The sequence below is a fragment of the Dreissena polymorpha genome, chromosome 12, assembly GCF_020536995.1.
Source record: "Dreissena polymorpha isolate Duluth1 chromosome 12, UMN_Dpol_1.0, whole genome shotgun sequence".
NCBI classification, from domain to species: domain Eukaryota; kingdom Metazoa; phylum Mollusca; class Bivalvia; order Myida; family Dreissenidae; genus Dreissena; species Dreissena polymorpha.
The window spans coordinates 21,914,685-21,929,171 of record NC_068366.1 but is presented as its reverse complement, the minus strand read 5'-3'; the positions used below and the strand labels follow the sequence as shown (position 1 = coordinate 21,929,171).

The window sequence follows — 14,487 nt, the reverse complement described above, 5'->3', positions numbered from 1 at the left end:
TAAGTAACAAACAACATCATTATATATGTAGCTTCTAAAAACATGTTAGTGCAGAAAACACGCAAAAGGAGCCAAAACAACGGCCAACCGTACGAAATAACAAGCAATAATAGATGCTGAGAATTACGATTACGTACCGGCGAAACATTCCGTGTTATTCCTTTCGCCCTGTAAAAGGGTAAATCCGTCCACGCATGCGCATTGGAGAGTGCTGCTGTCGCACGTGCTATTATTCTGGGTGCACGAGTAGGGATCTGATGCGTTGCAGGCGCCATTCAAGGAGCCATCTGAATACCAAAGAGAATGTAAATTAGCGACTTGTTACAAACTTCCTCGCAATATTGTCAACGTTAAATATAAAAAAAACTCGTATTATACGTCATCAATATCTCAGATAATTTTCTGACAACTACATTACAGTTAACATGATGCACTACTGCATTCATAAGAAAATGTTTGGAGTATAATGTTGTTAGTATAAAATAGGGAACACCTGTTAAATGTCATATATTTGGTTCTGTATTCACAATGACGTGTCGTCTTGTAAAATCCTATATGTATCGTATTATTTATTTACTTTAAGAGACTATATTCACGGCGATAAAGAACACAATGCTATTAAATGATCTTAAAGACAGCTTTCTGTCTCTGTAACTCAACCGCTATTTACAGAATGCATCATCCTACTTTTGTACTACCTACCTTTGTAGCATGCGCCATTTAAGTCGCTATATCCGGTTTGACATGCGCACCGTAAATGTATGCATCCCTCATTCCCGCTAACATCGCAATCGGCGTGGGACTGACATTGCGTTCCCAATCCGACGGCCGCTTAAATTGGACGATTAAAAAAAGATATTCAATAAAATAACATGATGAACGTAACTATCTATTAATATCAATATTATCAAATTTGGTTTTCGTGTGGTTGGGGAAATAACTAATTACCACACCATTTTTTGGCAAATTAACAATAGGTTATAAATAAATAGCATTGGTAATAGTAGTAAATAATATATAAAATACATATTTAACTCGGCTCATCTAAATTTACGACAGTTACTGCGGAAGCGGAAAGTGTTGTCCCGGATTAACCTTCTGCGGATTCCAGAAGCTTATTCGGGGCGATACTTTACGCACACCCTGTAAACTCGGTTTTCAAAGAGCGCGGCTCGTTAATGCTTACAAAAATCTTATACTTAGTATGTTAAACTATGTATTTTGGTGCTTCGTATTTAATTCTGGTGTTCAAATCAGACAAAAAAATACATCTATATAACGAAACAATACGCTCACTCCCTTCAATATTTGGGTGGCCTATTGTATGCTTAATTTATCTGATTTCACAAAAAATACAGGACCAAATAGTACTTCAGAAGCATAGCCATTTTTAAGTTCATATACCTTGTGTACAAAATAAGACTTCCAGGAGAATAAGGAGGTGTACGTGAATTGGCGTCGTCATCTTGACCACTTCATAACGTACGGGCATCTAAGGGACTGAAAGAACCAGGACGGAGATTAATAACGATATGGTTACAAGTTACTGTATTTTGTTTTGATGTACTACAGCGTGGCTCGCAATGTCTGCTTTGATATTTCAAGGCTTTTTTTGGCCCGATTATATAGCCGAAATTCCGCTTTATTCCCAATCGCATAAAAAGTATGCTTTTTCCCCAAAATTTGCTTAAAAATTCCCAGTTGGGGAAAAAAACGCTAATGACATCGTCTGTTTCGCTTTTTAACAAAGCGTAGTCCGATCCGGTCTCGTACGGGTGTAAGACTATACCTCGATTTGGATAACGTCGGCATTATTCGTGTGCACGATATTCTCCGTGTTGTTCAGGCGCTTATTATATTTGCGATGAAATTCAAGCGTTTTGATATTCGGCTGAATGGAAAACAAAAAATCGAAATATTACTTAAAAAAGATTCCGAAGCAAAAACCTGGCGGCAAAACGAAAACTGTTGATTTTTTTAAGCAAGCGTCATTATATTAACAAACATCGTCACGAAGAACAAGTCTTCCCATTGAAACTCCTTCCATTGTTAATGAGTGTAATTTAATAACAAGTGACTCTTTTTGCATCGTCATCGTTGATTTCTGAAAGCCAAGTGCTGACTGATATCCAACTTGATGAAAGCAGAAGTTCTCCAGAAGAAGATGAAGCGCCTCCTAATAAAATGGTGCCTGATGTGACTGAAGACTTTGTGTGAGCTTATTATGTGGAAAACTGTTGATCATGAAGGTTTTTGTGGTGTTTGTGATAAAGATGCTGACCTCATTCATGTAGTTTTAAATCCCAATTTATTTTCTTGAAAATGCCTATAAATTTCCAATTTCAAAGCCATGGGCTATCTTCCCAAAAAGCTGAAAAAAGTCATGGATTTGGTTAAAACATTTTTATTTCGGAATGCATATACATGAAAAACATACATAATACTATGTGGATTGACCTGGAAGCTAAACTAAACTTATTGTAAGTCGTTCCCCGTGCATGAAAAAACGATGCATCAGGCAAGAAGGAGTACAATTGTTAGAGATGTTAATGTAGAGTGGTTCTGGTGGAAAGTACTAGCAGGAAGAGATAGGGTAGGGAATACATAAAGAAATGGAAGCGGAGCTAGAGTTGCAGAACGAGGTTGGAGCAAGAGTTGAAAAGGATTGGGGAGCACGTGAGGATACTTATTGTATTGGTAACGATAACGTTTTGTCGAAGCGTTCAGATTTGTCAATAAAGGTATATACTGCTGCCAAAATATTGCAGTTGGCTTCCAACGAAAAAAAAAGGATTTCCCAAAAGCAAAAAGCAAGATCTGGTAGAGGGTATGCAGAAATGCGATACAGGGTTCAAGAGGCGCACTCGAATGATGGATTAAAATGGACAGTGCAAAAAAAAATGACTAGCTGTTCATTCTTCGCCATAAGAGCAACGAGGTGATTATATAATGATTTTACTAAATATGTCTTGTGAAAGCACACTGCAGTTTGTGCTTAGTCGAGTATGTATTATCTGCGATTTACGTTTGCCATAAAAATAATATTTTTGAATATTGACCGCTGATGATGGAAGATAGATGTTGCGTTCGAGATTCCGGTCGGAAGGCTATTGTAAGCACGACAAGTGGATGGGATAAAAGAGTTGTAGAAGAACGCAGAAATAGCTCTTGGAGTATAAAGTGATAGAGTATTCCTAAAATTATAGCGGTCGTTGGTCTTCATGGGTGGACATAAGTCAGAAAGATAAGTTGGGTTAAGGTTGTTAGGAATTTTTGTGTGCCCCAATTAAGGTTTTTAGTAAAGTAGAGCCCTGTGTGTTTATGTTTTGTTAATTTGCTGATGGTGACATTATTCATATAATTATTATACTGGAGGATGTTGAGTTGTGCTTATCTTGCAATTAAAATCATGGACTACATTTTCTTAGGATTAAAACAGACAAGCCACGTTTTAGTCGATGTGTTGATTCTTTCGAGATTGGAGTAAAGTGTAGCTGCAGCGTTGACTTGATCGTCGACTACAAATTAATGGCTAGTGTAGTCGGTAAATAACCTGATGTTTGCTTCAATATCTTGGACAATATCATTTATGAAAATTAAAAATGGAAGTGGCTCTAAAATTGAGCCATGGGGTACTCCAACAGTTATATGAGACCAGAGCATTCTGCGTTTGGGAGAACAAATCTTTGTTTTTTTCAGTTTGTAAGGTAAGATTTGAACCAGGATAAGACTGCATCTTATGCCTTTATTCGTAAGCTTTAACAACAACCCCTTATGTCATACACGGTCGAATGCTTTTCTAATATCGCAAAATATACCTCTTACCTCTTTTCCGAAATCGAAAGTTTCAATAAAGAAGTTATAAAGAAACGTAAGCTGGTTTATTGTTGAGTCACCATGGACAAATCCAGCTTGTAAGGGATAGAGGATCTGATGAGTGTTTTGGAAGTTAAATACATGTTTAAATAAAATTATGTCAAATTATTTTCAAAGTGTGCTTAGTAAGAAGATAGGACGCTAGTTGGATGAGTTAGATGAGTCTCCGAAATTGAATATCGGGTTGACAGAAGCTTCTTTCCATGGTTCTGGGAATAGAGAGGTGCGTAAGGAAGTATTAAAACTATCACTTAGAGGGCCAAAAGCTTTTCTTACGGGTAAACCCTGTAGCACTGATTCGACCTCAGTTGGAGTAACCACGTCGTCACTCAGACTTTAGTTGTGTTGATAAGTGTTCTGACTTATGTTAGGTGCTTCTGATTCGGCAAGGTGCGTTTGTTCTGTGAAAAAGTTACTGAGGACAGTAGCCTTTAGTGTACCGTCTTCAATAATTGAATCTTGATCGAAAAGTGAGGGTAAAGATGAAGTCGCTTTGGGTCGAATAAAGCTTTTTAACAGGACCAGCCTGATCTAGAATTTGACGGTGATTGAAGCTTTTCAGCCAACTTCTCTTGGTGATTTAGTTTTGCGCGTCTAATTTCGGCAACAACGTTGTTTCGCATAGTTCTGAATTTACACCGGTCGCGTTCAAGAGTTGTTTTTTTGGTTTTTGGGAAAGAACGGTCGACGACAGCAAATCAGATGTTTATGCGAGTGGTTATCCAGTGTGATTCGATGGGGCGAATTGTTTTTAGTCTGTTTGGAATATGTTTTTTTCCATCTAGATATTAGATATTCGCTTAAGTTTTTTGAATACACATTAAGGTTGTTATGATTCTTTGCGTACACGTTTGTGTTAGCTATAATTTAACGAAGTGCTTCGTGGTTTCCCTGATCGAAAGCCATATATGACGCTTAAATGTGCGTTTATGTTCCTGTTTAAAGTTAAGAAGACCATAGATAGGGCAGTGATATCTAATATTTTGATCAAGGCATAAATCTCCCACTTCCGATAAATGAATAAGGTTAAGATCAGAGGTAAATATTATGTCATTTGTTGAAGAGGAGCGCTCAGTGTAATGTGAAGGGTCATTAATGGTTTGGGAGAGGCCGCATGGGTGGCACATCTCTTTGTGTCTGTTGTTAAGGTCCTGGAAGTTGATATTTATTTCACCGGTTATAAAAATGTTGTCTAAGTGATTCCCGTGTCAAGAGCAAGCTGTTTAGAGTGTTCTATATCTGAGTGTTGATGTGCAGGTGTATCTGGGGGTCTGCAAAATACACCGAAAAGGATATGTTAAGAAAATGTACCGCTTTGAGATTTTACTGGTTCCGAACACATTTCTATGGTTGGATACGGTGCATTGTTATTCGATCGATTTTGATGTAAGAATATGATAACATATAATACATGCATTTTGGAAAGTTTATTCATACAGATTAAAAAATATTACGTAAGTATCAGCCGAGGCGAAGAAACATTGTTTTATTACTACATTAAAACACAAAACATTCTACAAACGCTAGATTTTACAAGTGTGTAATGTCAATGAATTACTGTTTAACTTGAAATATCACAAAAAGAATAAAAACTGTTATTTCGAGAATTGTCTAGTTGGAAGGGGTAGCTTTGGTGGCAGAACAAAAACCCGTTATACCCATTGCGATACTTGTAAAATACACGTGTTACACGTGCGCTTCGAGCTAATGTTCAAATACAAGGCTTTTAAAACTATGAGACAGTTTGCACGCCAACACTTTCGAAAGAAATGAGTTTTTTAATTCATTTTTGTTTACCAACATTCGACTTGTTAACAATACTATGCCAAAGAAAATCAGTTATATTATCGAACGTTCAATAGCTTGTGAAGCACAAGGCAGCCATACCTCCACGTGGTCTAAACGTGTAAGAGCGTCCAGGATTAACGATTTCAATGCAACTATATATACTAGTCAAAATTTGCTAAGGATCACTTTTTATTTTCACATTATTTTCAATTAAATTTAATTTCATTTCAATTGTTATTTTGCAGGTATTGATATTAGAATGTGCGTTTTTGATTTTATTTTTATTTATTGATTTATCATTGATGCGTGACGCTGGCTGAATCTAGCTAGGGGTGAACTTCAAATTACAAATACTACAAAAAGTGATCCTTAGCAAATTTTGAGTAGTATATATACACTTAATCTAAAATAAAACTTCACGCAATATCAAGTTGATATCTATATTCGCTTTTGGAGCAATTATTATTTTGGATGTGCTGCGCTTGCGTTCGTTTGAGTGCATAACGCACAGCGGCTGCACACATCGAAAATAAAACATGCGGATGTCGCTATTACGGATACAATAACAAACGAAACCGGATGTCATGTGCAAGTGGAAAAATCCCTAATAGACTAGTCATCTCTTAACGACTAGGAAACACCAGTGGAAAAACGGCGATATGATAAGTAAACTATTGTAAAGAAAACTCTAGATGTTAACTCATCAACGTATAAAATATTTAGCAACGTACAATAACGAATGTATTTCGATTAAATAATGCTGCGAACTTGTATTACTAAATATATGGTGTGATTGAGCATAAAACAAGATTGCAGTCTGTTTCACTTGCGTGTTACATTTTTCTTTCCTTTTTGCAAGACGTAAATGTGCATCTTTTCACAAGTTTGTTTTGGTATCTTATTCCCTTTAAACTTCATTTTTAACCCGTTAATTGAATTTAAAGAAATATAAAACCTGTAAGTGAACAATGTTTTGCTCACGGCACAACATTTCCACTTACTGGTAAATGTTATCTTTTACATGTAAATACGTTGATATAACACTGCCATTAGGCTTTTCAAAGCAATATATTTGTAGATTTTTCCGTAAAACTTCATCCGGCGGAAGATCTTTAATTTATGTGAGGATTCTATTGAAAAGCATGCCATTACGTGCGCTATGGTGTATTGACAGAATATAAAAACTAAGAAAAGATTTGTGTAAAAATGTTTAAACGGACAGAGCCGTTAGATGCTGTCCCAAGTCAATTACCGTCAAGCTAAAAAGATGCATTCGCGTATCTTATTTAACGGTTTTCTGGTAAATGCTATAATTTAATTAAACGTTTCAGCAAAAAAGATTTCGATGCTTTTAACATTTTAATTATAGCCTTTTCAATCGATGCTATTCTGTTTCCACTTATAACAGTAGTTCCTTTAAATGAATATGTTATTGTTCTTTGACTTTTCCGTTTGTGTTTGCATGGTGCGTACAATTTGGAAGTGTTCAATGTGTGACTCAGTGAACAAAAACCGCGGCAATTAATCAATAATTTATGTATATATATGTCGTACTGTCATTACAACAACACAAGGATTAACTTATAAATTGTAATGACTAAGTGTTCTTTTATATATATTATATGATAATTTATGATTTCCCAAATCAATGCTTTATACTAAGATAAACAATTTCGGTTAGTTAACTTTTCATTCATTCCTCTTGCCGTAAGTACAAAAAAATGTACGTCCTTTTTGTAACAATAAGTCTTTACACACGAAAAAGAAGCAAGGCTGATTAATGCTAACATTTTTTATTGTTTGGTAACAATGTTATAATAGACCAAAGGTTGTGCGTTTATCGTTGTAATTATTGTTAATACAAAAGTAACTTAAGCAAGACCTCTTCTTTTGTGAACAAATCAATAGTGGGGTTTATTCATCAAACACTTAACCAAACAAACATTTAGCATCGCAAGCTGAAAATATTAAAATTTGTCTTCAATAATTACGAACAGTTCGTGATTATTTTGCATTATAACATCTTATAATCTTCATATTTTTAAAACATTGTACTCAACGTAAACAGGTTTTTCAGAACATACAATTTTAAAAATATTATTTTAAAAACAACGTATCCACTCAAAAGTTTAATTTCTTCGGTATTTGGGGTCGATTGAAAATTTCCAGAAGAACGAGATTTCTGTACTCCTTTTTGTAAACGTGACTAGAACCCACGATATAAAACACGTTCCCCAACTTGTCTTTCGAAATGTACTTTGTGGCCACGGGGTGTTTCGTCGGGCTTACATTATCACTGAACAGACGAGGGGACACGTAGGGTAGGCCTCTGTGGTGATTCATTTTCGAGTATCTTACGCGAGCGTCAATGCTCGCCAGCCACTGTTCTTTTTGAGGCAATGTTTGCGCGAAATCTCTACCCTGATTTACGTCCTTCAGGTGAGATTCCAGAATGTCATTCCACGTGACCGTGTTGAACTTTCGGTAGTCAAGAGACTTATGTGGTAAATTGTCAACGAACAAGTTTCCCGGAAGTTCTGGATGACGGATATCCGTAAGTCGCCATAAAGATGGTCGCTTCCCAATGATCAGCGCTTTTGCTCCCTTGCGGAAAGACCCTTTTATACACTATCTTACGGCCAGGAATCAGACCTGCGGGCCTATTAAGAATGCGCATAAAGGTTCCCTGACGTTGATATGATGACGTCAAATCCCTAGTATGATCGGGATCGTATTTATAATAGTGTTCCGGCGTTTTCAGATCAATCCGATTTTTTTATAAAGATTTTTGTCGTGCAGATCGCTTTTTCTCTTTCACCGACACGCGCCTAAAATCTGGTTCGCTGTTTTTCGAAAACATTTTGAGACGACCTCTTGGTGTTACATCTTGAGTTGGAGAATACCGCTGTCCAGGGGATGGACCCTGTCGAGGGGAAGACGTGACAAAAAATGACATATTCCTCCGTTAAACGTTGAACCCCATTATCCAAGTCAAAACGACACTCGTTAAAAATAAGCGTTAGACGGCGTTTCAATGTTAATTGCTAATACTTTCTTTCTTATTTTTTTTTCATGTATGACGCTTTGCACACTCGCTTTAAAAGTTTGTTATCGGCTTATTAGACCATGGCGGCTTTATTCAATAATGATTTGTAATATCAATTTGCACACGTTTTTGTATTCCGCAATACAGACAATACACGATCAGTGCTTGTATGTGGCCTGTCACAAGTGTTGACTTCCATGTATTCAATCGAGATACAGATCTTGTTTTATGTGATCTTTTGCCAAATATCAATTAATTCTTTAACAAAAACATACAACTTCACATTCAAAGTTTGGCACAATGTCGGTAGACATTCAACATACAAACTGAGCACATCTCGTACACTCATCAATGAATATAACCCAATACCATTTATGTAAATTCAATGAATAATCGATTCACTATTTGAAATTCTTTACAGAACTATTTACGATCTTCAAGTGTGTTTTTACTAGTAATCAATTTCTCTAGTGAGTGTTTGTCGATATTGTTTTCATCCGACTTAACCAACTCTTTTGTATATTCATCAGGTATTTATAAGTCGTATAGAAAATGCAAAAAAAAATATGTACGGTAATTTAAGTAAATATAAGATTGATGAAAAAGATTATTTTTTTTATATACCGGTAATATCTTGTGTATAGATTACAGTTTTGTATTCCAAATTACGCATTTCATGTCGCTTTCACATTATTGTGTTTATATTTTACTTGTACTAACATATGTCAGTATAGATGCAACTTCTTACTGTAAGTTCAACAATTGTACAAAAATATATTTTTAATTATGGTGGCTGATACTTTCAGGACGTTCTGTCGTATTGGTAGGTTTGAAGACGGTCGCCATTACGCTTACTCGATAAAGTCGCCAGAAAAACTTATGTGCCGCCGAAACGACAATTATGTTTTTGTGGCCCGTGTGTCGTTCTGGCGGATGAAAGCGTCGCGTTGTCGTGTTGTCGTGTTTGATAATCTAAAACCTACACGCAAACATGAGAGAACGCCATACCAAAGTGAAATACAGGGGCCCCCAGTATCAGACAATTGTGACAGTTGTCGCCCGTTTGGTCATTCTGGCGTGTTCTCGAGTTGGCGAACTTCAAACCCTCTAACACACCAGAACTATATGGTAAATATATTTGTGACTAGAGTTACTTGCATATGTGTATATTTAATATTACATTTAATATTTAACATAACTGACTACTGAAATGTTTATTTCTGGAGCTTTTTCATTAATGAAATGAATTTCTTCATGCTTTGTTGAGTTTTCGATATTTTCGAGCATATAAATGGTTGCTTGCAAATGGAATTCAAAATTTCTCATTATAAAACATGGTTCGCAATTTGTATTTTTACATGTTAATTCATATAAAGCTCGGAACAGGATTGCTGAGTATTTTCTTACATTGAACTAATGCAAGTACTTCAACAAACTATCAAATTCGTTGAAAACTTTCGCGCACACAGTTTATATAAAAACCATATATGTAGTAATACAATCAACAAACAAATTTACTGAACACATAGACGTTATTAAAATGTGTTATTTTAAGGGGCATATAAATGCAATTCCTTTTTAATATAGATATGTATTAATATTTGTCAAGTTTCACCTATAAAATACGCGCATTTCCATGTGAGTGTTTCAACACTTCAGTTCCAAAATAGATCGCTGTATTTCATATTGATTTCATTTACAAAGATGACACACTTCTACTTATTTTCCGTTAAAGGGGGATATAGGTCCCTCAACACATCCGTTTATCAAAGAGCGATCTCTTTTCGGCGTAGCCGTTTAACCCAGCTTTTCACCTTATTTGACCTTTGTAAGCGCCCAATGAATTTGAATAGAACATTTCCCGCCGGTAGGCTAGACAATTTTTGAAAAAGAAAACGCGCAATCTTCAAACTGCTATCACATAAACATGTAAACTTATACAACTTTAAATATTTTCAAATCCATGATAAGTACTAGTTTTGATTAATTTAATTTGAATTATTCCACAATATAGAACAATTTACTTAGCAATGATTCACGATAGTTTTATCCATCGAATCAAATAGCAATGTCCGACAAACCACTTAAACAGGTCTGTTCGGAGAACGCACGTATAAATATTTTATGTATGTACGGATGATTCGCGTGTGGCCGGTTGACTTGTATGTTTTCATTTCATTTCCACTCGTCTTGTGTATTTCTCTTCTGCATTATAGGCATATGATCAATAATATCTAATAATGCGAACTAAGCCATGGAATCTCTCGCAACACCCCTTAATTGATGTGCCTGTGCACCAGCTAAGAACTGCGAAACAAAAGGTATTCGCTATCTTGTATATCATTTATATAACGTTTGATCATTCATCAAACCCAACCAAAATCAACGCCGTATATCTTTTTTAAAGATATTTGTTGTTTTAAAATATTAAGCCTTTGTTGAAAAAGAATCGGGCAATCTCATATATTCAGCAAGTATTAATTGATCATTAAATGTTTATAAACATACAGTCACAACCCATCTGGAAACGTGAGAATCGTTTGAAGTTGTTACATAGTGAAACACTATATGACATTCCTTAACGTAAGTATATCAGTTTAGGGAACACAATCGCATAGCAATTATAACATGATATAAACCATATAAGTGCACATTATTAAATATGACAAAATAACTTAAGAAAATGTAAGGAAACACCCTCTGTATAATCGCGTCATGGCAATATGAAGGGACAAGCACACAATCTATCGATTTGTTCAGCAAGAAACTGTTTTCCGAGCTAAGTATTTTTTAATGAGAAGCTTCAATGTCAACATTCGGCTACCATTGCTGCTTCACGCTATGCTGCAACAGAAATTTTATTTCATTTGACCAATTCAATTGTAGACTTGTAGTCATTCGGATCTACTGGCGGAAACAGGGTGTAGGATAACGTTTCTCTGTGGGTTTTACGATTAAACTTTAATGGATGTAAACAGACCAGTAGGTGGTGCTTTTTTAAAAATATCTTTTGGAAACAATTTTTTTCTAAACAATTGTAACAAGTGCATTAAAGACAGTTTTTATGCTGCCCATGGAAAAGTGTATTACATCAGAATTACTTAATTTATTAAGTCTGTATTCTTGACCAAAAAATGGTTGTGTACAGAATTCATGGACATGTAATGCTGAACGCAACGTGAAATATTGGCATCGATTTCAGACATATTCTAGGATTCATTCTTAAAGCTTAAAATATCGGCACAAACTGCAAATGTATTTCAATAACTTGAGATATTTGCAAAAATAAAGTTTAACATTCTGCACAGCGCGTTTGTAGACCCCATGTGACTCCCGTTGATCTTGCACACCGTGAAATTTTCCCCAACATTTTATTTGCTGTTTATTAAGGTCAAGAAAGGTCAAAACCTGGGGTATACAGCTACGCCGAATATAAACCTTTGTTCAACAAATTTCTTGTTAAAACCTTATTGGTTTTATTTACCAGTTTCACAAGCGGTAAAAAGCCCGTGAGATAATACAGGGCGCAGCCTTAGAAAGTAGTCCACATCTGTTTTTAAAGATGGCGGCGTTTGCAAGACGATTTATGTTGTTGAAGATTTAAACTCTACAATTATGCAATCAGTTAATATAAACAGATTGTAATTATTTCCTTCGTTTAATTTAATCAAATTATATCAATGATTTCCACTGACATAAAAATACATTAAATATCTTATAATTTTGACTTTGTTAAAAATGTTCATTTTTCTTTTCAACTGCCTTGCCTGAAAAAATAAAACTTTGAGTACCTTTCGCTGCGTTTAACAAAATTAATACCAAGTAAGCCACGCAGAAGATATTTCCAAAGCCTCACGCACATTCTTAGAAGGTATCCTAATAACCCAGATTTTATTACGGTGTAGCTTTCTAACCATGCCCAATGAGTCATTGAGAAAATTTCCCACAAATTTATCCGAATTAATTCATTTATGGATGGAATTTGATGGAATTTTTGAAAAAATACCCAAACTCCGCAAACAAGACAATGTGTAATCTACACAAATATTGACATTAATAAATGATTTAATTGACTATCTATTATGTGTAGAATAGAGCAAACTAAATTCTCTTTTTGCATAGGTTTTTTGAAAAATATAGGGTTTTGAAACGATGTAAACTGAGTGTTCTGCGTGCAACTTTTTTTTATCTTTAACGATTAGGCTAAGCGGCTACAACTGTTTCACACTCAACTCTACAATCGTGATACCTCGGCTATCTCCGGACTCCTCCGTAAGATATGGAGATTTAAGCAATAAATCGTCTGCTGATCCAGAGTGTCAACAGTGAGTGTGTGACCCTTTATATCTGGCACAATGTCATCACAAGTGAGTTTAAAGTTAAAGGTAACCAAGTACTGCCATATAATGATGATTTAAGGTCAATATGGCAAAAATTATATCAGGATAAGGAGCAGCAATACTTATATGATGTGAAATAATTATATTCGCTGTTCAGAAATTGATTTTAAATGCCTGTATTTGTATGTCACAAAAACATTTATATTTGTATGATATAAAACTAAGATGAATACTTTTGTGATCCGTTCAGTGTAAAATTAACAGTAGTTTTAGAATATTTTTCCTGGGTATAATTCTCAACATCTGTTACTTCTGTAACTTTTTAAATTCCTGTTTCGACAAATAAACATAACCACGCCGCTGGAAAAAAGTTAACGCCAGTGCAGTTTTTTTTTAATATGGCCCTATACAAGCGAATAACTATCGTTCTGTATTATTGCTTAATACAAAAGAAGTGTTTAAAAAAACTGTTGAAACTTGTTAAAAGGCAAATGCCGCCACGCACCCAATTGATAGCATCTTAATTGCCCCATGACCAAACTTCTAAGTCGACTAGTATCAAAGAATTGCCCCAGGGCAGCTAAGATTCGTGCGGTTATGAATTAGTCATGCGTGAAAAATCCCGTGCCAAGATCTATTGATAATTTCAGTGGCATTGTTATACCAAGAACTTGAATTGGTCCGTTATGTGTACTCCTCCACTCCTTGTGGACAGTTGATTACTTAGGAGACTTAGGATGAAAACCGAGTGTAATCCTCTAGTAAAATTTTGTATATCGTGCATAATACAGTAATATCAAAACATTTATTTCTACGCGTAATTTGATTAAAAAACACACACAAATAAGTTGTATCTTTATCGTTATGGTCTTTTAGATATTAATTATTGAAACAATCACTACATCGTGTACTAATTAAACAAAAAGCGAATCCTAGGACGGGGAAAACTTTAACACCAGCTGCATGCTAGGAAAACACTTAGGAGCGAAAAGTCTTATGAAGTTTAACACTGAATATCAAACCTCTGACCTTTGCGGTTTTAGAGATTTTTTTTTAAATTATTTAACATGTAAGTCTATATGAATCATTTGATCTCTGGGTGTGGCCAGTTTTGATATCAGAGGCATGATTTGAACAAATTGTGTTCTTTAATTATTGTGTTATACTGGAGCTCTTTAGTTCGGATATTTACATTTAAATATATTTTGTAAAGGATCAACTTCATCCTAACACAGACTCTTAATCCATCCATTGTTGGACACATTGGACTCTATGCTAATGATCTCCTTGTTCATGTATGAATAAACTATTTGCATAACTTGTGACAAACAAAAAATATAGTATATGTTTTGGGGTCTGAGAAGTGACTTAGCTGATCATCTTGATACACTTTTAATTTTTATACAATTCAGCTCTAGAATTGAGTTTTATTTTTTC

General features: G+C 35.2%; 1 protein-coding gene across 1 annotated transcript in view; it reads right to left on the bottom strand.

The window, feature by feature from the left end:
* LOC127852432 (uncharacterized) overlaps positions 1-14,487 on the bottom strand; it is an 82,312-nt gene that overhangs the window by 50,728 nt on the left and 17,097 nt on the right. Inside the window, exons 2-4 of the mRNA XM_052386387.1 lie at positions 1,405-1,500; positions 703-831; positions 138-287 (exon numbers count right to left, since the gene is read on the bottom strand). Of these exons, the coding sequence (XP_052242347.1) occupies positions 138-287; positions 703-831; positions 1,405-1,492 (367 nt within the window). The 5' untranslated portion in view covers positions 1,493-1,500. The remainder of the gene's footprint in view (positions 1-137; positions 288-702; positions 832-1,404; positions 1,501-14,487) is intronic.